The 24,224-nt window shown below is 51.8% G+C and overlaps 1 protein-coding gene across 2 annotated transcripts; it reads left to right on the forward strand.

Annotated features, from left to right (window-relative positions):
* Positions 1-21,568: 21,568 nt before the first annotated feature.
* On the forward strand, positions 21,569-23,661 carry LOC4351805 (uncharacterized). 2 transcript variants are annotated; one of them, XM_015762767.3, is made up of 4 exons: positions 21,569-21,642; positions 21,745-21,891; positions 22,044-22,110; positions 23,130-23,661. In XM_015762767.3, exons 2-4 carry the CDS (start codon positions 21,790-21,792, stop codon positions 23,411-23,413), a joined length of 453 nt encoding a protein of 150 aa, XP_015618253.1. In that variant the 5' UTR covers positions 21,569-21,642; positions 21,745-21,789; the 3' UTR covers positions 23,414-23,661. The 2 variants fall into 2 exon arrangements, with proteins under 2 accessions (XP_015618253.1, XP_066162382.1); XM_066306285.1 differs by having other exon boundaries at positions 21,569-21,891.
* The last annotated feature ends 563 nt before the right edge of the window (positions 23,662-24,224 follow it).

Here is a 24,224-nt window from a genome sequence, read left to right on the forward strand (position 1 = left end):
CCATCGTATATCCTTGGGATCTGTCCAGATCGGTGCTATTTTAAACCATATATTATTGTTTGGTAGAATTATAAATATATAAAGGCATTTAGTTTGTTATCAAATACGCTGTCCAGATTCGTAGTATTAGAATACGTCACATCGACCCAAAATCCCTTATAATATGGGACGGATGGAGTATTGGTCAGTCTAGAGAATTTAACAAATCACATTTAGTCTATTGTACTAAAATTTAATAATGTTGGTAATTTATCAAAATTTTGGCAATGCCAAATTTTAAAAAGATGAAAATATCTATAAACTGAACTTTCATCCACTGAGAACACGCTTTCACTATAGGAATATCCGAAGAATTTTCAGGGAGATGCCAACCGTCTCCCCTTTCTACAAACACGAGACGCTTTCACTAGCTTTTCAATATTTGTCACATCAACAAGTGTGAACACTTAGAATATGTAACAATAAACCGTGGTATCTTCTGGAGAATAGTAACAAAATCGTTTGCCTCTGGAGTCAAGGGCTCAAGGCTGTAACATCGAAGTGCTTGTCAAGAAAGAAAAATAAACCATAGCACTGATGATGATGAGGGCGACGGATCGGAGACCACAGCTGCCGGCGGATATACGAGTGGGCGCTAGAACCCTGCTCCAAGACCCGAATATTCATCGAAATTATACTTCAAAATTTTAAGAAATAGAACATAAAATATAAATTTTACGTAGATTATACTATTTAAACTTTAGTCTTGACAAAATTCTAGCTCCGCTGCACGCGCATGTCCTCCTCCGTATCCAACTCAATATATGCTATGGTGCCCACTACAGCATCGTTAAGTCGCTATATATGCTTCCTATCTTATTAATTTTCTTGTCAGTATAGTCGAATAAAGTATTATTTTTTATATGTTGTATCTAAGACACTACTAAAAAATCCTCATAGGGATCAGTCTTATAGGTGCCGGTTCCTTTAAAACCGATACCTATAGGCCTTTTCTCACCTCCACACGTGGAAAAAAAAAGAACCGGCACCTTTAAGACACTATAGGTGCAGGTTCATTAGTAAAAAGCGGTACCAATACTATATGTGTCAGTTTTTTAAAAGAACCGACACATATGATATATTATAGGTGCCGGTTTATTAAAAAACCGACATGTATAATATGTTATAGGTGCCGGTTATTTTACCGGCACCTATACAAAACGACCCGAGCAGACGAGCCGAGCGCCGTATGTCATCCTTATCTACTGCCACCCACGTCGTCGTGTCCTTATCCACTTGCTCTCGCAACTCCTCTCCCTCTCGCGTCTCTCTGACTCTCTCCCTCTCGCGTCTCTCTAAAGACGGAGACTACCCGGCGGTGGCGGCGGCCTCCCGAGGCGGGCGGATGCCCGGCGGAAGCAGCGGCTGCGGCGCCCTCCCCTCCGCCCGATCTAGCGGGAGGGGAGGTGGCGGTCTCCCGCAGCTGTCCGGCGGTGGCGGCGTGCTCCCGAGGCCAGCGGCTGCCCGGAGGTGGTGGTGGCTGCCGCACCCTCCCCTCTGCCAGATCCGGTGGAAGGGGAGGCGGCAGTCTCCCGCGGCCCGACAAAGGCGGCAGCGGCAGCGGCGCTCCTCCACCACCGCCATCCCGGTGACCCAAGGGCCTCATAGCCGCCGCATCATCCTCAAGGCCGCTGTGGTTCGAGTGTGTTCTTTTCTCTCAAGTTCTCTTGTTCATATGTGTACCGAGAATATGCGGATTTGGATCGGATGAATATTATAGTTAAATGGATGTAGGAATTGTTGTTGTTATTGACGTGTTCCTTGGATTTTGATTTTCGATGTGTGGATATTGTTCTGGGATGTGGAGGGGATCACGGGATGTGGAGGTTTTTTTTTTTTTTGGCTCGTGCAGACGTAAAGGTGCCGGTTCTATTTTACCTATTGGTGCCGGTGCTAGCAATAGGTGCCGACCAATTGGAGCCGGACGGGAAACCGGTACCTATTGCCAGTTCCCAACCGGCGCCAATAGGTTTTTTTTACTAGCGACATAATCAGACCAATGGAAGTTATTTCCGTGGTTATTTTCGGTTGTTGCCAATACAATACAGAATCCTCTTTGATCATTATTACGTGATATTTATGATAAAATCTAATAAAACTTTAGAAGCATTAACCATAATATATTCGAATTTTAAAACAAGAAAAATGGTATGGATAAATTTGCTTTGCAAAATACAATCATAATATCATAAAGTTTTATAGATTTTGTATTTTTATTTTAATATAAATTGATGGTCAAAGATTTAAAAGTTTAGCCGAATATTATTTCAAACATCAAATATTTATCACCGGATATAGTACCGACTCATAATATTCTTATTGTCTAGGTCTCTCTAACTTGAGGAAGATCCTCACCACAGATACAGAGGTGCGCATCCTATATATATACCACAAGAAAAAAAAATGAAGGCTAACCTCAACTTCATTTGGCAGATAAAAGGAAAAATAAGTGCTTAGTAAACACTGACAACATCAATGAAGTTGAGGTTTACTCCCTCCGTTTCATATTATAAGTCGCTTTGACTCTCTTCCTAGTCAATTTATTTAAAGTTTACCTAAGCTTATAAAAAACATAATAACATTTCCAACATAAGACATATATATATATATATTACCAAAATATATTCAATGTTATATTAATAAAATTAATTTAGGGTTATAGATGTTGCTAAATTTTATAGAAATTTAGTCTTAAAAGAAGTTTGATTAGGAATAAAATAAAAATGACTTATAATATGAAACAGATGGATAGATTAGTTAATTTCAAAATTTTGCATGCACATAGAGCGAGTTCACACCCCTACATCCATTAGAGCATTGTAAATTTCTAGGCCTAATGAAAATATATGAAATTTGCAAAACTTCTACTATCATTTTTTTTTCATATCAGTACTAGTATCATTTAATTTGACATGATATATATGACCCAATATAAAACGCTGCAGCTCTGGTTATGGCCCTCACTCCGTCGAGACTCGAGGCAAATCATGGGAAAATCATGGGCTTAAAGTGAATTAAAGTGATTAAATCCGGTGAATTAAGTGAAATTGAAAGGGAAATCATGGGAAAAATGATGAGAGAGTAGTAGGGAATCGATTTCTATAATCATTTATAGGAGGGAATACATAACGAGGTATATCAACGTGGCGGCAGTGCTAAGGCTCAGCCCAGAGACAAAACAAAACAGGCAGATAAACAAATCCCTTATCGCCTGCGAGAAAACGTAACATAAAAAATAGCGACGACAGAAAAAGATGAAAAAAAATGGAGAAAAAGCAAAAAAATTGGACCGAAGAAAAGAAAATTATAGTGGATGGAAAAAAAAAGGCGACGAAAAAATGTGGACGGTGAAAAATAGAAAAAATGGCGAAAAAAAGGTGGACGAAAAAAGGGAAAAAGCGTACAAAATAAAGAAAAATGGTGAAAAAGGGACGGAAAAAAAGAAAAAAAAAGGACAGACGAAAAAACCTGAAGCCATACTTATTTTTTTTATTAGGTATATGACGGAGCTCGTGGCTCCTCACCGGGAGACCGCGCAGGCCCCCCTTTGCCGGTTCGGCCGGGGGCTTAGGGTGCAATCTCAAGCTCTCTCTGTATGTGGAAAGATTACTCGCCGGCAAGACACACGAGACACGGCGATGTATACAGGTTCGGGCCGCTGCCAAGCGTAATACCCTACTCCTGTGTTTTTGTGGATTTGTGTATGAATGAGCTACAAAGTGTCAGCCCCCTTCTCCCCTGTTCTAAGCTCTTAATCTCGAAAAGAATCAACCCACCTTTCTATGGGCAAGGTCCTCCTTTTATACTTCAAGGGGATACCACATGCACCCTTCTCTTTCCAAACTGGACTGTTCTTTTCTTTATGGACGGAGATCGGTATGGTTGCTGTCCAAACGACACTTCGATGGGACAGCTCACACCTACCTCCACTCCCGGCGGAGACGGGCGCAACGTGAGATCGTGGCTGCCCGTTGCTGATGCGACCAGTGTCAGATCGGTCATTCTTGTCCACCACGCGTCAGTTTAACAACGTGCATGTTTGCCCTTCTTCGTGTAACACCTTGCCTGTAATGGTTAGGATGAAGCCTGGTATAAATCTAACCAGGGCTAACGTGCCATCTCTAAGAGATAACACGCTAGCTCCGGCTTGAGACGAGTTGCCTTGAGGCTTTCGTCTTGACGGGATGGGGCGAGGCGTGCGTCAGACCGCCAGTCGCCACCTAACCCTTGATCTGACCGGTCTGTGACTGGTCACAGACCGGATAAAAGAGCGTGCTGTACTGCGTTGTACGCAGCGTGACACGCTTGACCAGACTGCAATAAATGCTGTTAGGTGAGCACAGCTGTGCTCACTTATCCCATATATGTGGCGCAGACTTCTTTAAGGGGTCGGGGTGCCTCGGCCCTCGGGGCCGGGGCAAGCGCAACCCGACCCCCCCCCTCGGGGGAAATCACGAGGAGGGCGGACACCTCACCCTCGGGCCCGACGTCCCCGAAGGTGCCAGGCCACGTGGGCGATTGCGTCTGCCTCAAGCCTCTGGTCATGATACTCCCGGTCCCATATCACCGACAGTAGCCCCCGGCGTTATGCCAGAGCAATCTCCCTTCCCAAGGGAAGCGGTCAGGTGTGACGCCACCCCTAAAGCCTAGTGACAGGTGGGACCGGTCTCCGTAGTTGGGCAAAATACCCAACGGTCTCAATCCATGCACATTGGTATTGGTAACTTTGGTTGTCCATACTGGGCGGTCTATTCAAGACTGCCACATCACTTGAGCAGCGCGCGAATCTGGGTGAGCAGATTTGTTTCGCTCGGAGATACGGTAACGCCGCTTCGGTCGGCGAGCGTAATTAACGCGCGCACGATACAATCCGTTTCGATTGCCACAACCGCATATCCACTTCACGCGCCGTAAACGGGCGAATGGGATTAGTGGAAGCGTGGGTGCGGGAAACGAGGGAGCGAGATAGCGAGATACGAGGGAGCGAAGTAGTGGGCGCGAGAAACGAGGAGCCAGGCCCAGCGATGGCAAGGGTATAAAAGCATCGAGAAAAGGATTTGCTCCCTTCCTTTCGCCATTGTTCCTCTTGCCTTTGCCGCTTAAGCTCTAACTCTTTCCCTGCTACGCCCTACTTTCGCCACACACGCTCGTTCCCAATCATCTCTTCCTCCACCGCCATGGCACGGGGCTCTGCTCTGCTCGACGGCAGTGTGCTGCCGCCTTCCCGCATCGTGAACGAGAGGCACGCCGGACTGCCGCGCCGCTTCATGCCGGAGTCCGCCACCGGTCGGGAGATAGTGATGCTGGGAGAGGGGCGCCCGGCACCAGACTACCCGGGGCGGTCCATCTTCTTCCTCCCCTTCGCGATGGCTGGGCTGGTCCCGCCATTTTCTCATTTTTTCATGGATGTTCTGGAGTTCTACGATCTCCAGATGGCGCACCTCACCCCCAATGCGGTGATGACACTGGCCATCTTCGCGCACCTGTGCGAGATGTTCATTGGGGTGCGCCCCTCTCTTCAGCTGTTCCGGTGGTTCTTCACCGTGCAGTCGGTGTCTCCGCCGTCGGTGGTTGGCGGCTGCTACTTCCAGCCGCGGGGGCCGGTGCTGAACCGCTATATCCCCTGCGTCCTCCGCAAGAAGTGGGACGACTGGAAGAGCGACTGGTTCTACACCCCCCTTGCCGACGAAGCGCGCCTCCGCCTTCCAAGCCAGCCCCCGGCGCAGGTCTCCAGCTGGCGGGCGCCGGTAGATCTGGGGGAGGAGTACGACGCCGTCCTCGACCGCCTGGCGGGCCTGCGATCCCAGGGGCTCACCGGGGCCATGGTGTTCGGCGATTACCTCCGTCGCCGGATTGCGCCGCTCCAACGGCGCGCCCGGAGCGCCTGGGAGTACACTGGGCCTGAAGACTACATGCGGACCCACCAGGGAGCCAGATGGGATTGGGCTCCTGAGGACTTCAAGATCGTAGTCCAAAGGGTGCTGAACCTTAGCTCCGCGGAGGCGTCTCGCCTTCCTCAGGAGATCCTCCCCCTCTGCATTGATCCCGACCGCGTCTCCATTCTATCCATTATGTTGGGGGTCGGGGCCTCAGAGGAGAGAGCCCCTAAGGGCCACGACGGCGCGGGCGAGAGCCGCCGGGGGAAACAATCTGCCCCAGGAGGGGGTCGTGCTTCTGGGCCTCGCGTCGGGGGCCCGGGGAGCAGCCGCCCTGCCGACGCCCAGGGGAAGAGGAAGCTGGGAGGAACACCTCCCCCATCTCCTCCCCGAGGGGGCGGGGCGGTGCGTACCAGCGGTCGGCGCCCGGAGGGGGCCGCGCCGACGTCTCAGCCCGAGGGGGAGCGCAAGAAGAAGCGGCTCCGCAAGATGGGGGAGACGGAACCAGCCCGGGGAAACCTAATTTCCCCCCCAAGGTGGTCATTCAACCGACCCCCTCGCAGGTTCGTCTCACTCTCATTGCAACCATCTTTCTCCAAAAAGAAGTTTTTTCTTGCTCACTTTGTTCGTCTTCTGGCTTTTTCTTCTGCTTCAGCGATGTCCCGTCGCATTCCTCCCGCCACCCCAAGTCCGGCCAGTCCGAGGCCGAAGATCCAGTGGCCGCAGAGGAGCGGAGGCGAGAGTCTGACCGGCGCGAAGCCGCAGACCGCCTTCGGGAAGCTGAAGAGGCCGCCCGGGAGGCCGCCCGGGTTCGCCAAGCGGAGGAAGCTGCTCGGGAGGAAGCCGCCCGAGCCCGCCAAGCCGAAGAAGCTGCCCGGGAGGAGGCCGCCCGGGCTCGCCAGGCTGAGGCGACAGCGTCACTTGGGCCCACTCCCTCGGGCGGCCCTCAGGCGACATCCTCCGAGGCGGCTCGCGACGAGGCCGCGGGCGCATCGCCTGGGCCTACCTCACCGGGCGACGCCCAGGACCAAACGGGCCCGGGGGACATCCCCGAGCCCAGCGCATCCTCCGGGGGGCCAAGCCGCGTCGCCTTTTCTCCAAGGCGGCTTTTCTCCTCCTCTTCCGTCGCCCCGGTGAGCGCCGAGCCCATTATGCAGGCCTTGGCCGCCGCAAACACCGCGGTGCTAGATGGATTTAGCGCCCAGGTGGAGGCCTTGCGAGCGGAACGAGCGGAGCTCGAGGCCGCATGGGCGCGCGTCGAGGAGGGGCGGCGCTCGGTGGACGCCATGGTGGAGGTGGGCCGTAAGGCTCACCGCCGCCACATCTCGGAGCTCGAAGCCCGCAAGGCGGCGCTGGCGGAGATTGCCCGAGAGGTGGAGGAGGAGCGAGAGGCCGCCCTCGTCGCCACCACCGCGATGGTCGAGGCGCAAGACACCCTCCGTCTTCAGCACGCAAGCTGGGAGGCGGAGCTGAAGAGCAAGCTCGACGCCGCCCAAGGGGTTCTCGACTCCGCCGCTGCCCGAGAGCGGCGGGCAACGGAAGCCGAAGCGGCGTCCCGGCGGCGCGAGGAGGCCCTTGAGGCCCGTGCCATGGCGCTGGAAGAACATGCCGGCGCCGTGGAGAGGGGCTTGACGGACCGCGAGGCCGCCACTGCTCTCCGGGAGGCGACGCTGGCGGCGCACGAGGCCGCCTGCGCCGAGGAGGAGTCCGCGCTCCGCCTTCGCGAGGATGCACTCGCCGAGCGGGAGCGGGCTCTCGAGGAGGCCGAGGCTACGACCAAACGGCTGGCGGACAGCCTATCCCTTCGCGAGGCGGCGCAGGAGGAGCAGGCGCGCCGCAATCTTGAATGCGTCCGCGCCGAGAGAGCCGCGCTGGAGCAGCGGGCTGCTGGCCTCGAGGCGCGGGAGAAGGAGCTAGACGCGAGGGCGTCTATCGGCGGGGCGGCCGCGGGCGAAAGCGGCTTAGCCGCCCGCCTCGCAGCTGCCGAACACACCGTCGCGGAGATGCAGCGAGCGCTGGACTCCTCCACCGGGGAGGCCGAGGCCCTTCGCTTGGCGGGCGAGATTGGGCCCGACATGCTTTGGGATGCGGTCTCCCGCATGAAGCGCGCCGGTCGGCAAGCGGGCCTCTGGGGAGGCCAGACGTCGGTGCCCCCCACCAATCTGGAAGGCCTCGCTCCGCACCTCAACAGGATGGCTTGGGTTCTCGAGCAACTCCCCGAGGAGCTCGAGAAGACCATCAAGGCATCCTCGAGGGACCTCGCCCGGGGGGCGGTCGAACTCGTGCTAGCGAGTTACCAGGCCCGGGACCCCAATTTCTCTCCCTGGATGGCGCTGGAGGAGTTCCCTCCCGGGACCGAGGATGACGCGCGCGCGCGGGTCGGGGATGCTGCCGACCACATTGTCAACGGCTTCGAGGGCTCGGCCCCTCGGCTCGCGTTCGCCCCCAGTTCCGACGAGGAGGGCGACGCCAGCGGCGAGGACGACGGTGGCGACGAGGCCAGCGACCCGGGTGCATTTGAATGAGCCCCCAGGCCCCCGCCAATCTTTACTTTTTTTTCTTTTTCTTTCTTCTAAGGCCTTCATGCCTCTTTTGTGTATAGATCAACTTAATCTGCAATCAAAAATGATGAAAAATTTTCTATGTTAACTTTATTTTGCTATGCATATGAGTTGAGGATGATCTGTGCCATGGTCCTTTTGCGCCTTAGCTTGAAATAAGGGCTCGCGCCCAAGTCCCGGTCCTCGAATGGCTCGGGTCGGGGCTAGTGCCTGGGGAGATCCACATGTCGAGACTGGCCAGGCCGGGAACGTGGTGACCGAGGGTTATGGGTGACCCGATTGTGGGTTTCTGCCGATTCCCCCCCGGAGTTCACCACGCCCCGGGGCACGGCTCGGTTCTGGGCCCGTTTGGCGATTTTAGCTGACCGAACCGAACCCCCGAGGGCAAGGTTGAGTACAAGTGACCTTATTTTAAGTCAAGATCCTTCAAAAGGAAAGAACAGCACAGACACAACCTTTAGGAAATTGAAACTGCTTTTATTGAAATGCTGAAAGGAATATATGTGCATGTGTGGTAGCCCCCGGCTAACCCCGCACACCCGAGGGGGGTGCGGGGTTGGCCCGAGCCAAAACCTGACACCCGACCCCCCCTCTTCAGGGGTAGAAGCGACGAAGGTGTTCAATGTTCCACGGGTTTGGCAGCTCCGTGCCGTCGCCCGTGGCCAGCTGTACCGAGCCCGGCCGGGGGACACCGATCAGTCGATACGGACCCTCCCACATTGGTGAGAGCTTGCTCAATCCAGCGCGCGTTTGGACGCGGCGTAGGACGAGGTCGTCGACGCAGAGTGATCGGGCCCGGACGTGGCGCTGATGGTAGCGCCGCAGGCTCTGCTGGTAGCGCGCAGCTCGGAGGGCCGCGCGCCGCCTTCGCTCTTCCAAGTAGTCGAGGTCATCTCTACGAAGCTGATCTTGATCAGCCTCGCAGTACATGGTGGCCCGAGGAGACCTCAGGGTGAGCTCAGATGGGAGAACCGCTTCTGCGCCGTAGACGAGGAAGAAAGGCGTTTCCCCGGTCGCTCGGCTTGGTGTGGTTCGGTTCGCCCAGAGCACCGCTGGCAACTCCTCGATCCATGAATCGCCGTGCTTCTTGAGAATGTTGAAGGTCTTGGTTTTGAGGCCTTTAAGGATTTCTGCATTGGCGCGCTCCACTTGGCCATTGCTTCTGGGGTGGGCAGGTGAGGCGAAGCAGAGCTTGATGCCCATGTCTTCGCAGTAGTCGCCGAAGAGTTCACTAGTGAATTGGGTGCCATTATCCGTAATAATACGATTAGGTACTCCAAAACGGGCCGTGATGCCCTTAATGAATTTAAGAGCAGAGTGCTTATCGATCTTGACAACCGGATAAGCCTCGGGCCACTTAGTGAACTTGTCGATCGCAACATACAGATACTCAAACCCGCCCGGGGCCCGTTTGAACGGTCCCAGGATATCAAGCCCCCAGACAGCAAATGGCCAGGACAGCGGTATGATCTGCAGGGCCTGGGCCGGCTGATGGATTTGCTTGGCGTGGAACTGACACGCTCTGCATCGCCGGACCAGATCGACTGCGTCATTGAGAGCCGTCGGCCAATAAAATCCTTGACGAAAGGCCTTGCCAACCAGGGTACGCGAGGCGGAATGGGCTCCGCACTCGCCCTCATGGATGTCAGCAAGAAGCTCAACGCCTTGTTCCTGAGGAATGCACTTCAGGAGGATTCCGTTAGCCGCGCGCCGATAGAGGGTCCCTTCTACCAGCACATAGCGTTTGGAAATGCGTTGTACGCGTTCACTCCCTTCGTGGTCCTCAGGTAGAGTCTTATCTGTGAGGTATGTTTGGATCTCAGAGATCCAAGCAATCAATCTAAGGGAGCTTGGAACGCTCTCTTCGGGTCCCGAGGCCTGGACTCCGACGGGCCTCGGGGGCCGGTCAGGCGCATCCGTCTCCCCTAAGGGGTCGGGTCGCGCCGACGGCTGGGTAAGCCTTTCTTCAAAGGCGCCCGGTGGGGTCTGGGCTCGCGAGGACGCGAGCCTTGAGAGTTCGTCGGCTATCATGTTATCCCTTCTAGGTACATGCCGAAGTTCTATCCCATCGAAATGGCGCTCCATACGCCGCACTTGGCGTACGTAGGCGTCCATCTGTGGGTCAGAGCACCGGTACTCCTTACAGACCTGGTTAACGACTAGCTGGGAGTCGCCTAATACCAAGAGGCGGCGGATCCCCAGTCCAGCTGCCACTCTGAGTCCGGCAAGGAGTCCCTCGTACTCTGCCATATTGTTAGTCGCTCGAAAGTCGAGACGGACCAAGTATCTGAGGACGTCTCCGTTTGGAGAGGTCAACGTGACCCCTGCACCGGCGCCCTGGAGAGACAGAGAACCGTCGAACTGCATCACCCAGTGGGCGGTTTGAGGCAGCTGTGAGGGGTTCGTGCTGGCCTCGGGCATTGAGACGGTCTCTGGAGCCGGGGTCCACTCTGCCACAAAATCGGCGAGGGCCTGGCTCTTGATAGCGTGGCGTGGTTCAAAGTGCAGATCGAACTCAGAAAGCTCGATTGCCCATTTTACCACTCGTCCTGTACCCTCTCGATTATGCAAGATTTGACCGAGGGGGTAAGACGTAACCACAGTGACCCGATGCGCCTGGAAATAATGGCGCAGTTTCCTCGAGGCCATCAGAATAGCGTAAAGCATCTTCTGGGCCTGTGGGTATCGGGTCTTGGCGTCCCGGAGGGCCTCACTAACAAAGTAGACAGGCCGCTGCACCCTTCGGTGGGGCCGTTCCTCTCTGCTAGGGGCCGTACCCCCGGGGCGTTCTTCGTCCAAGTGGCCCCTCGGGGCGCAGTCGTCTTCTGTGCCGATGACCTCGGGGTCGGAGGACGACAGGAGCGGCCTTCCCACAGTGGCCTCGGGGCCGTCCTGGGGGTCGGGGGCTCCTGGCATCGTCGGACAAGCGGGCAAAGGGCCAACTCCGGTCGTCAGGGGCCTCTGGCCTCCGTTCGGCTCGGGGGCCTCTTCTCCCTGCTCTTTCCCGGGTCGAGTCAGCACAGGGTTAGCCTCGGGGTCAAAGGGCGTTAAGTGCGGCCTTCCCGCAGTGGCCTCGGGGCCTTCCTGAGGGTCGGGGGCACCCAGCACCGTCTGACAAGCGGGCAGAGGGCCGTCTCCGGTCGTCAGGGGCCTTAGGCCACCGTTTGACTCGGGGACCTTTCCTCCCTGCTTGCTCCCGGGCCAAGTCGGCACAGAGTGGGGGTGCGCAGAATGAGGATTGTCCTCATCGCGCTCCACAACCAACGCTGCACTAACTACTTGGGGGGTCGCTGCTAAGTAAAGTAACAGGGACTCATTTGGCTCCGGGGCGACTAGAACCGGGGGAGAGCTAAGATACGCCTTTAACTGAGTAAGGGCATGTTCAGCTTCCTCCGTCCAAGTGAACGGCCCCGAACGCTTGAGGAGCTTAAACAAGGGTAGCGCCTTTTCTCCCAGCCTTGATATGAAACGACTTAGGGCGGCCATGCAACCGGTGACGCATTGCACATCCCTAAGTTTGCTGGGGGGGGCGCATCCGCTCGATAGCTCGAATCTTCTCGGGGTTGGCCTCAATGCCTCGGGCAGAGACCAAGAACCCGAGAAGCTTGCCCGCAGGTACACCAAACACACACTTATCGGGGTTCAGCTTTATGCGGGCGGAGCGGAGGTTCTCAAAGGTTTCCGCTAGATCTGAAAGTAAAGTTTCTTGGTTGCGCGTTTTTACAACCAAGTCATCGACATACGCCTCAACATTACGTCCTATTTGGCTACCCAAAGAAATTCGAGTAGTACGCTGAAAAGTAGGACCTGCATTCTTTAACCCGAAGGGCATTGATGTATAACAATAGGTTCCTACGGGGGTAATGAACGCAGTTTTTTCCTCATCCTCCCTAGCCATGCGAATCTGATGATAACCAGAGTATGCATCTAGAAAACACAAAAGGTCGCACCCCGCAGTGGAGTCGACGATCTGATCTATGCGAGGCAGGGGGTAAGGATCCTTAGGACATGCCTTGTTAAGGTCGGTGTAGTCGATGCACATCCGAAGCTTGCCGTTCGCCTTGGGAACGACCACCGGGTTCGCCAGCCACTCCGGGTGGATGACTTCACGGATGAATCCGGCCTCCAGAAGCCTCGCCACCTCCTCGCGGATGAAGGCTTGACGTTCCGGGGCCTGCCGCCGCACTTTCTGCCGGACCGGCCTTGCGCCCGGCCGCACGGCGAGACGGTGCTCAATCACCTCCCTGGGGACCCCGGGCATGTCCGCTGGTCTCCATGCGAAGACATCAGCGTTTGCCCGCAGGAAGGAGACGAGCGCGTCTTCCTATTTGCCATCCAGAAGACCACCGATCCGTGTGGTCTTGGATGGGCCGTCGCCCAAGGCAACCTCCTTGACCGGGACCTCGTCGCATGTGGCCATCCGCTGCCTCGGGGCGGTGGGGGCAGAGGGGCCAAGCCTCTCGTCACCACCCTCGGGCTTGGACGCAGCAGCGAGGCGGTCCGCGCGCTGCTCCATACAAGCGAGCGCGACTTTAAGGTCGCCACGGACAGAGATAGGGCCACCGGGGCCCGGCATCTTCATCTGGAGGTAGGCATAGTGGACCGCCGCCATGAACTTCACCAACGCGGGCCTCCCTAGGACCGCGTTGTAGGGCAGACTGAGGTCCGCCACATCGAAGCTCACCCGCTCCGTGCGGAAGTTGGCGGGTCCACCGAAGGTGACCGGTAGGTCGATGTGACCTAATGGCCACGTGTGCCCCGGCGTCACACCGATGATCGGTTGAGACGGCTGGAGCACCATCCCCGGGGCCTTGATAGCATCAAAGGCCGCGGGGGAAAGGATGTTGAGAGCCGCTCCTCCATCTATGAGGACACGTCCCAACTTCACGTTGCAGATGGTGGGGGAAACCACCATCGCAATCTGCCCTCCCCGGGCAACACACGGTGGGTGGTCGGTCTGATCAAAGGTGAGGACCACCTCCGACCACCGCGCCCGACGTGTCGCCTCATGAGTAGGGGCCATGGCCAGAAGCTCTCGCTTCATAGCCTTGAAGCTCCGGCGAGAGACGTGAGCACACGCCCCTCCATCAACGGTGGCAATGGTGGCCCCAGGTTCTTGGAAACCTAGGTCATCATCACCATCATCGATGTCAACAGCGGGGGCCTTCTGCTTGGCCTCACTTCGCCGTTTGCCGGAAGGAACCGCCGGGGACTTGCCCTCACGGCGTTCCTGCCTCCTGTCCTCCTCCCACTTCCTCGTTCGCTCAGCCAAATTTTTGACTGCGCGACAGTCCGCTAGATCGTGGAGGGAGGTGTTGTGGACGGAGCACCACCTGCCGGCGGGGCGCTCCCTGCTGGGAGTACCAGCCTCTTTCTTTTTGTCGCTCGCAGGCCTCCCCTTTCGGGTGGCCCGCGGAGCGCCCTCGACGGCGAGGACATGACCCTCGTCGCCGGAACGGTCCGACCTCTTCTTCCTCCTCCTGTCACGCCGCCCTGTCTGAGCGGCGGATCCGGGGGCGGCCGAAGCTGCCACTCCGGAACCGGAGGAGTTCCATGTCCACGCTTCCTCTTTACGAGCCACTCGGTCCGCGAGCTGAAAAAGCTCCGCGGTAGTCTGGGGCTCTTTGGAAGCGATCTTTTCGAGCATGCGGTTGTGCCGCACGCCCCCCCTGAACGCGTAGATCACCGCGTGTGCAGGGATGCATGGTATGGTATTGCGGACTTGGCAAAACCGCTGAATGTACGAGCGAAGCGACTCATCATCGCCCCGCTGTACTGCATGCAAGTCCGCTTCTTCGCCTGGGCGAGGATATGTGCCTTGGAAGTTCATGGTGAACTGTTGGCACAAATCTTCCCAGGAGTGGACCGACGCGGGTGGCAGGTTCATTAGCCAACCCCGCGCCTGTCCTTTTAGGGCCATGGGAAAGAAGTTCGCCATGACCCTGTCGTCACCCCCAGCGGCCTCGATCCCGGTCGTATAGACCTGGAGAAACTCGGTGGGGTTGACGCTCCCATCATACTTCTCGGTGATGGTGGGCCGGAACCTTGGGGGCCAACGGACATTCCGAAGACTCGCCACAAAGGCTCTACAGCCAACACCACCGGCCGGGGGCACGGAGGGCTGATCCTCACGTCCATGTCGAGGTGACACTCTGGACGAGGAGGCGCCCTCCGTTGCACGGGGAGTACGCCGGTTATTGCGCCGGCGCTCGATGTCGAGGCGGGCATCCGGCTCCCCACGCTGATCCTCCCGAGTCGACGGTGTCGACGAGGGAGTGGCAGCCGAATGACGTGCAGCCGCCGCCGCTCGCCGCGCCCTCCGCCTTGACGACACGGAGCCGGTGGTAGCGGCGCCGGAGGTGTTGGTGGTGGCGATCCGTCCACCAGCACCCAGGCGCTGCTGTGCAGTCATGACCAAGTTGGCCACATCTTCCAGCCATCGTTGGGCTGGAGACTCCGGGTCATGGACGACAGGTGGGTGTCGTAGGAGCGCGCCAGCAGCCTGAAGCGCACCCTGAGGCGTGCTGCCGTCGCCGTAGACGAGGAGGCGGCGCTCCCCATCTTGCCGTCCTCCTGCACCACCTGCGACTGGTGATGCCATGGACTTGTCGACCTTCTCAAGCGCCTCCCCCTGCTTAGGGCTTCGGCGCGGAGGAGATGGGGGAGTACGAGCTCGACGGCGTGGATTCGGCTCCCCGTCGTCGCCACTCACACTCGGAGAGAGGTCGTGCGCCTTTGCTTGCTCGGCCATTAGGCTGAACAAGGGAAACTTGGCGCCTACGGAAGAGTCTGAGAGCTCAGAAAACACACGCTGAGCCCCCCTACCTGGCGCGCCAGATGACGGAGCTCGTGGCTCCTCACCGGGAGACCGCGCAGGCCCCCCTTTGCCGGTTCGGCCGGGGGCTTAGGGTGCAATCTCAAGCTCTCTCTGTATGTGGAAAGATTACTCGCCGGCAAGACACACGAGACACGGCGATGTATACAGGTTCGGGCCGCTGCCAAGCGTAATACCCTACTCCTGTGTTTTTGTGGATTTGTGTATGAATGAGCTACAAAGTGTCAGCCCCCTTCTCCCCTGTTCTAAGCTCTTAATCTCGAAAAGAATCAACCCACCTTTCTATGGGCAAGGTCCTCCTTTTATACTTCAAGGGGATACCACATGCACCCTTCTCTTTCCAAACTAGACTGTTCTTTTCTTTATGGACGGAGATCGGTATGGTTGCTGTCCAAACGACACTTCGATGGGACAGCTCACACCTACCTCCACTCCCGGCGGAGACGGGCGCAACGTGAGATCGTGGCTGCCCGTTGCTGATGCGACCAGTGTCAGATCGGTCATTCTTGTCCACCACGCGTCAGTTTAACAACGTGCATGTTTGCCCTTCTTCGTGTAACACCTTGCCTGTAATGGTTAGGATGAAGCCTGGTATAAATCTAACCAGGGCTAACGTGCCATCTCTAAGAGATAACACGCTAGCTCCGGCTTGAGACGAGTTGCCTTGAGGCTTTCGTCTTGACGGGATGGGGCGAGGCGTGCGTCAGACCGCCAGTCGCCACCTAACCCTTGATCTGACCGGTCTGTGACTGGTCACAGACCGGATAAAAGAGCGTGCTGTACTGCGTTGTACGCAGCGTGACACGCTTGACCAGACTGCAATAAATGCGGTTAGGTGAGCACAGCTGTGCTCACTTATCCCATATATGTGGCGCAGACTTCTTTAAGGGGTCGGGGTGCCTCGGCCCTCGGGGCCGGGGCAAGCGCAACCCGACCCCCCCCCTCGGGGGAAATCACGAGGAGGGCGGACACCTCACCCTCGGGCCCGACGTCCCCGAAGGTGCCAGGCCACGTGGGCGATTGCGTCTGCCTCAAGCCTCTGGTCATGATACTCCCGGTCCCATATCACCGACAGTATACATAAGCGAAGAGTGATGCCTGATTTCGTAAGCATGTTTTTTAAATTACTAAACGACGCATTCCGTACGAAAATTTTCTATATGAAAGTCGCTTTTAAAATATCAAACATATTTATCTGTTAAGTTTATAATAATTAAAACTTAATTAATTATGTGCTAATAGTTTTCTCATTTTACGTGCTCTAACTTAATCTTTATTCTTATGAGTTTTAAACACCACCAAATCCAAATCCAAATGGAGACTTCCCTGATACGACCGCGACACTCGTAATATTCTTATTCCCTAATACGCATTACCGAGACTTCCCTCATGTTAGCCGTCCAAATCCTAATGCGTAGTATAGTCATACGCCTTCAGACTTCAATTGGTTGGACTTGAACCGACGAATTGAAATTATCCAGTTGGATTTCACCCCTCTTTGACCATGCGAATATATATTGTGCGATAAAAAATAATACTGGTAAAAGTTACGATGAGAGCGAGATGACTGCCTCAATTGAAAGAAGGGTTGTTATCATACGTGTCCGCTTAAGAACGAAGTAGGAGTAAAGTGAGATTGTGACGTACTTGCGCAGTTTCTTATTACGGAGTAAGTGAAATCATTTACTTTTGTGATAACATTGATTATTTATCGTATTAAAAAGTTTTTGTTGGACTTATTTTATCATTAAAAAGTTTTAAACATGACATATATTTTGAATATTTACATTATATTTTAAAATAAAATAATTATCACACGTTAGGAAAAAACAAAACAACATTCAACTACATACTATACGTTCCCACTGGCATCCAGTGCCACTGGACCAGTCGCATCCCGTAGAAGTAGAAGGTATTTATAATCTTTGAGACTTTGACGTTGATGCCGGCTATAATTTTCGAAATAAAAAAACCGGGAAAAAAAATCTCCGATCTGCGATACTCGTGGAGCTCGGGGAGGTGCCACCACCATCAGGTGGAGCTCCGGTAGGAAGACAAACATCGCCGCCCCAGTTCACACCATAGGAGATTTTCTTTCGTGGGCTTCACCACGCCCGCCGCGGCATCGCCGAGCTTTCGACTGCAGCTTCACCGTGGCATCATCGGATCTGAAGCGCCGACCTCCTCCCTCCCGCCGCAGCCACGGCCCCTCTGAAGTCGAAGATGTCAATACTTAAAAAAAAAAATGATGGTGACCAAAACACGTTTACACTGACGGGCAGATGCTCCGTCTGCATTCTCCGGCCAATGAAAATCATGTATTTTCACAAGCGAGTGGACGACTGCCTGTTAAAATCGATCTTCACGGGTGGCTAAATTATACTGCTCGCCAGCGAAAATCGTTCCAGCGCTAAAAAAAAACAATCACAGCGGACGGAGCGGCGTTGCTCCGTCTGCATCTACAGTCGCAGCCGCTCCTCGATCTGCCAGATCATATCCAATCCAGTGTAATTATTCTCAAATCCACAAATGTGAATCCCAAATTGCTAAATCCACATAGCACCATAATTTATAGCATTTACAAGTTTCACAAATTTACAAATCAGTAACAGAAAAACGAGAGACAAGACTTACAACATTCAAAAATTTCCAAGCTACATTGAGGCCCTGTTTAGTTCACCAAAAAGTTTTCGCAAAAACATCACATCGAATCTTTGGACACATATATGGAGCATTAAATATAAAGAAAAAGAAAAACTAATTGCACATATAGGGAGGAAATCGCAAGACGAATCTTTTAAGCCTAATTAGTCCATGATTAGCCATAAGTGCTACAGTACCCACATGTGCTAATGACTGCTTAATTATGCTCAAAAGATTCGTCTCACAGTTTCCAGGCGAGCTATGAAATTAGTTTTTTTATTCGTGTCCGAAAACCCATCCGACATCCGGTCAAACGTCTGATGTGACACCCAAAAAATTTCATTTCACCAACAAAACAGGACCTAAACAGCAAACAAAGATCTGCAAGCTTCCTCAGCCACAGCAACAACGATCTTGTCATCTCCTGTGAGATAGATCACCAACCCATGCATCCATGAATTGGAAACAAAAACTAGGAAATGAGGACGGGAGGGTACATATACTTGGACTGGGGAAGGGAAGGGAGATGGAGTGGAGGAACCGCGTCGCTAGATTTGATGCTTCACCGCGCTAGAGGGATCGAGGAGCCAACAATCGTCGATTGGATCCGCTTGCCGCCACCTCCCACAGCTAGATCTAGCCCTTCCATGGCCGGATCCGTCACCTTCACCATCGCAGCCCATACCTTTGTCGCCGCTAGTCGCCACAGCCCTTACCTCCCCCTTTACCACCACAGCTTGCCAGATCTGGGAGAGGGAGGGGACGTGATCGAGTTGAGTGGAGGAGAACCGTGCCGCCCCCTCTTTGGTCGCCGCCCAACTTCCCTCTGGCTAGATCTAGGAGAGGGAGGGGGGTAGGGAGGGTCGCCGCCACTATTTGTTGTTGTCACCACCGCCGTTGCTGTCGCGCTGCTAGCGCTGCCACCTACACCGTCCTTCCCTCTAGCCAAATCTAGGGAAGGGAGGGGAGGGCTACCGCTGGCTTGATTTGGAGGAGAGTGGAGGGGATCGAGGAGAGGAGAGGGGAGGTGAGAGGGGTGGCAGGCTAAGAGAGGTGGAGGACTTGGGTGCACAGTTATTAGGACCGGATCGGACCGGAAAAAACTGGAACCAGAGCCTCCACCGGTCTGGTCCAGTTAAAAGACCGCATGTGCAAGTGAACTGGTAAAAACTGGTTGGAGCTCAGAGGGCAGGTGCTAGGTAGGATTCGAACCCACGATGGGTTGATTGGAAGCACATCACACCAACCACGAAGTCATGCTTGTGTTTATGTATGAGGCAAATCAGTTATATATTTAAACTTCTAAACCGCCTTAAACCAACAGTCCAACCGGTCAAACCAATGAACCATCGAACTGAGGGCCTTGCCAGTTCAACAACCAGTCTGGTCTCAATAACTATGCTTGGGTGGGGAGAAGTCGGGTGCACTTTCTTTTTTAATTCTTCGAGTGCGCTCGCTCGATGTCTGAATTTTTTTAAAGCCTCCTTCCCTTTTTGCACGCAGATGTCTTGCTTTTCGTAGGTGGGGCTTGAACTTAGGGACCATTTGTTATTTTTACATGTGGGATTTTTGGGTCCATCTAGAAAAATAAAACCCATGTGTTATGAAAAATCGTGTGCGTCGTCATCAGGGTTAGGCGCTTTGGATGATACAAATCGCACTGCCGCGACGACGACTTGACGGGGGAGAGCAGGCGGTTGTAGTACATCGACGTCATAGTCTTGCTCGTTGTTGAGGTCTTCGTCGTCCCCCACGCCATCCATACCATTGAGGTCTAAGGCACGTATAACAAGTTTAACTAGAAAAAAGTTAAAGTAAACAGACGAAGATGAACTAAATGATTTTGACTATATATTTGCATAGCTAAATATTTTATGGGAGAGAAAGAGAGTACCGTTTAATGTGAATGGAATATATTGAGCCATATATAGCGACATATAAATACATTCAACTTTGACTAGTAATTAAACAAATATAATATGTATGTTTAGTGTCACATCTTATATTTTGGAATATATAGAGTATATGATTTAGATTTTAAACCGTTGTTACTATAAGATGGAAACTAATCACATCTTATAGTAAGTCATATATAACAATCGGAACCTATAACATTTATGCCATATTTTAACATCTTCCGGTAGTCTAGCATTTAAGCGTGAGATATATAGACGCTTAAGACTGAAGTAGAAATCGGAAAAAGCGCTCAATGATGATAATCCTTCCTGCTGATGTAGAAGTTGTGGTCATGGCTACAGCTAGTCGTTCACTGCATCATCACGGCAAGTGCGGTATACGACACACCAAGCGCGAAGAGATAGCGAGAGCGGGCGTAGGTTGAGAAGCCAACAAGCATGAACGCATGATGGTGTTCTGAGTGGATGAGTGACTTGTGACTTGTATGTGTGTGGTATAGGGGACAGCAGACACAACATCAAAAATAAATTATAAATAAAATAAAATTAAAAAAAATCTACAGTGACGAGTGCCGAAGATATGTATGCATTGATGTCGGATAGTGTCGCTGATCAACTACTTTCTCTATTCCACCAAAAAAAACCCTAATATCGGACAATACTCTCTCTATTTCGTAAAAAAAAAATCTGATGGGACATCCAGTACTAGATTTGTCTTTTGAAGACGGAGCGAGTAGTCAAGTTAAGCACGTCTTCAATCTCAGCCTTTTATGAAGTTCCATCACCTCACTGAACTTCTAATCGTCACAAGCAACTAGCAAGCACCTTACGGTTGGTGCTCATGACATCCTCTTGCTCTGCTGTACTTCTTTCGTCTTAGAAAAAAAAACTACTTTTGAGTTTGAATTTGAACATAGTTTATGTTCAAATTCAATAAGTTTTTATAACGGACGGATGGACCACACAGATGACTTCTTCAGAGATCCGGTTACTGAGAATAAACTCAAGTGCCATAGAAGCCTTCTGTGCCTTCAAACATACATGACCTTAATATGATGCGATCCTCTTTATTTGCATCACAAATATTCTTCCGAAAGAATTCTTCTCTTCAGTTTAAATACAACTATACAAGCAAGCAGGGAGCCATATGGGCTTTCGGATTCCGGCCCATTTTACAGCCCAGCCCAGAGTTCAGTTGTTCTGAATGACAAGCAAGATAGGTTTCTTTTTCACTAAATTCAGTTGTTTCTACTCCCCTCCAATATTTACTGGATTCAGAATAACTTGATCATTCAGAAAAAGAATGAACGTAATAAAAAAAAAACTTAGGGAAGCACCAGTAATATGTGTTGAAGTTGTGGATACATGAATCCACCCACCATGGTTTAAATCCTAATGCTCACGAGTATTACGCAAATGTAAATGGACTTTCAATGGGTTTTAGTGAGAGCAAGAATATGCCGCTGATTTCGGACTCTTTGAGCATGGTTAGGAGGGTGTATTCATTGGCATGCGTAGTGATACGTGTGCGCGCATATGACGTGTAATAAAAAAAAAAGAGTTAAGCATGGAAGCTCAACAGAATGTTTGAGGCCCAAGAAGGGCGGCCCATGTTTGAGGCCCAAGAAGGGCCCGGCCCATTCCTTCCGCGACGGCCGAACGTGTCGTCGTCTCCGACCACCACCACCACCAACCAGCGACCAACCACCACACACCTGAGCTTCAGCTCCAGCGGCGGCTCTCTTGGCGTGCTCCTGCTCAGCTGAGCTCGGGTGAGCTCTTTCTACCTCCAAGATTTCCTCCTCCTACCTCCACTCCACTCGCCTCACCTCAGCTCACCTCAGCGTCGTCTTCTTCCTTCCGCAACCTCGCAGGTTGAACCGGAGAGCGGGAGGAGCGAGTGAGTGGTGGTGGAGGCCATGGCGGAGGATGAGGCGGCCAGCGCCAAGAAGCTCTTCTCCGCCTCCGATGTCGTAGGGCACGCGTCCAGGAAGGATTGCTGGGTCGTCATCCATGGCAAGGTCGGGCAGGGGGCAAGAATTAATCGAGTCGATTCGATCTCTGCTTTTTTTTTTCTAGATGGAGATCTGATTTGGCTTGATTTCTTGATGGGTGGTGTATACTGGTTCTTGATTGAGTCTGAATTTGTAAATATTTTTTGCTTTTGTTTCAGGTGTATGATGTGACCAAGTTCTTGGAAGACCACCCTGGTGGAGAGGATGTTCTCCTGCATGCATCTGGTCAGATGAGATTCAGATTCCTCCATTCCTATCAACTGTAATGATAATGTTTGATGCTAAAACTGTGATGCTATTGAAACTATTTACGACCTTATCTGCTCATCAATTTAATTGTGATGATAAATGCTCGGATTCGTTGCTGTCAGTTAATTTTCTTCATTTTTGGTGGTCAGTTCAAGCCTGCAGTAGTAGAATTAGATTGGTTCATGTTGTTTAGTTAAGAGAAACCAATTGTATCATGCTGCTCTGATCTGAATAGATGGTTGTGTTCAACACCTAGTCAACTACCATTAGCAATTTATCATAAATCAGCCCGTACGGTATTTGCTTTTGTAATGCAGCCAGTGGGCATCGATGCTGATTCATGATTTGTACCACCAGCTTCTGTTAACCTTGTATTGTGCCACGTGGAAGCCTCATAACCATAGGCATATTCAACTCCTGTTGTTCTAATTGTCTAAGAGAATTAACAAAATTAAAATCATGATAGAGCCGCTTGTTGCTTAATTCTTGCAAATATCTTGCCTTCTAAGTCATGGAATAACATGCATTTTACATCATGAAAATTCTCAGTTATTCATTACCAAACCAATATAATGATGGCTTGCTACTGTTTTCTTGGGAGACAAAACAATGCCAGGGCAATTTTAGTTTCAATATTTCTAAATACCGTACGGTCTGATTAATTTATGATAAATATGTTGTCCCAGCAGAGACCAATGCATAGAAGTTAATGCTTTTTTTACTTTTCGGATGTTGCTTTCCTCTGGACTAAATTTCTGAGCCTCACTAATCACACTAAATTTGCTATTGCAAATGTTCCCCTTGTATTGTACTGATTCCATTGTACTTGTTCCGTTTAATTGCACATGCTATGTTGATATATTACTTTAACTAGATGACAAAAATAAAATGTTAACATATGGTGCGGTTCTGAAAGAAAGACATTTGGAATAGATGCAAGGTTTATTGACAAGTTTCTATTTTCTGTTGCCTCTGTATTTAATCAATTCTTGAAGCCTCTGGGGATGCCACGGAGGCATTTGAAGATGTGGGGCACAGCACATCAGCCATCAGCATGATGAACAACTACTTGATTGGAAGCATCAAGGACTATGTGCCTCCTAGTGCATCAGAGGCTACAACCATTGGCGGCAATGATGTGCCGCCAAACTTCAGAAGGATGCCACAGAAGAAAGGACCTCCTGCTCCCAACACCTTTCTGGACTTCCTGCTCCCTCTGTTTGTGCTCGGCCTTGCCTTTGCCGCTTGGTACTACCTGACCTTCATTGCCAAGGCCTAGTAAATTTGGTGAAGGTTTGAAGTATTGAACATTTTACTATGCCACGTCTGCTTCAGCGACACATGGAGATATATTCTGGTCAGTTCTAAGTTTTATTATGAGGTTTCTGGCTGTGAATTAGAAATGTCATCGTATTATTATTTGTTACCAAATTGTTGGCTTTGCTTCGAAGTTGGTACCACTCTTACATGTAAATGGCGATGGCTGCATCAGTAAAATGTATGGATGGGGCATTTTCCCTTTCGCTATCAATGTCTCTACGTATTTGCAATGCTGTTCTCAAAGTCCCCAGTGATCCAGTTACTTTTGCCTGTACACTGAAATCACAAATTCTCAAGGATGTACTGACTACTGAGTGGCTATCTGGATAATCATGTCTAACATGGAAAGAAGTACTAATGCAAGTGAAAATAAGCAACTTTGATGAATTTTGAGCTGTAGGATGGTATTACTGTTTTTCTATATTTCAATGCATGGATTGCTATTTGAACATATTATATATCCAAAATTTTTTGCTAGACAATATGTGAAAGAGCATCTAGCAATCTATAATACTTGATTTAAATTTTACAAAGTCTTGTAAGGGAGATTTGAAAAGAAGGTGAGACTCATTTCTCTTTCACCTATAACCAGATTGGCCATAACTATATCAAACCAAGACATGAATTCTTCCTTAGTACACAACCATCAAAAAATTCATAATCTAAGTAGATATTAAGTTTTTTTTAACCTATCTATCATGTTTTCGTTTGTTAGTTGGAACAGTAGTAACTGCATTCAGAAACAAAGAAACTTATTATAAAATTCTCCT

Source organism: Oryza sativa, chromosome 12 (assembly GCF_034140825.1).
Source record: "Oryza sativa Japonica Group chromosome 12, ASM3414082v1".
Classification (NCBI taxonomy): domain Eukaryota; kingdom Viridiplantae; phylum Streptophyta; class Magnoliopsida; order Poales; family Poaceae; genus Oryza; species Oryza sativa.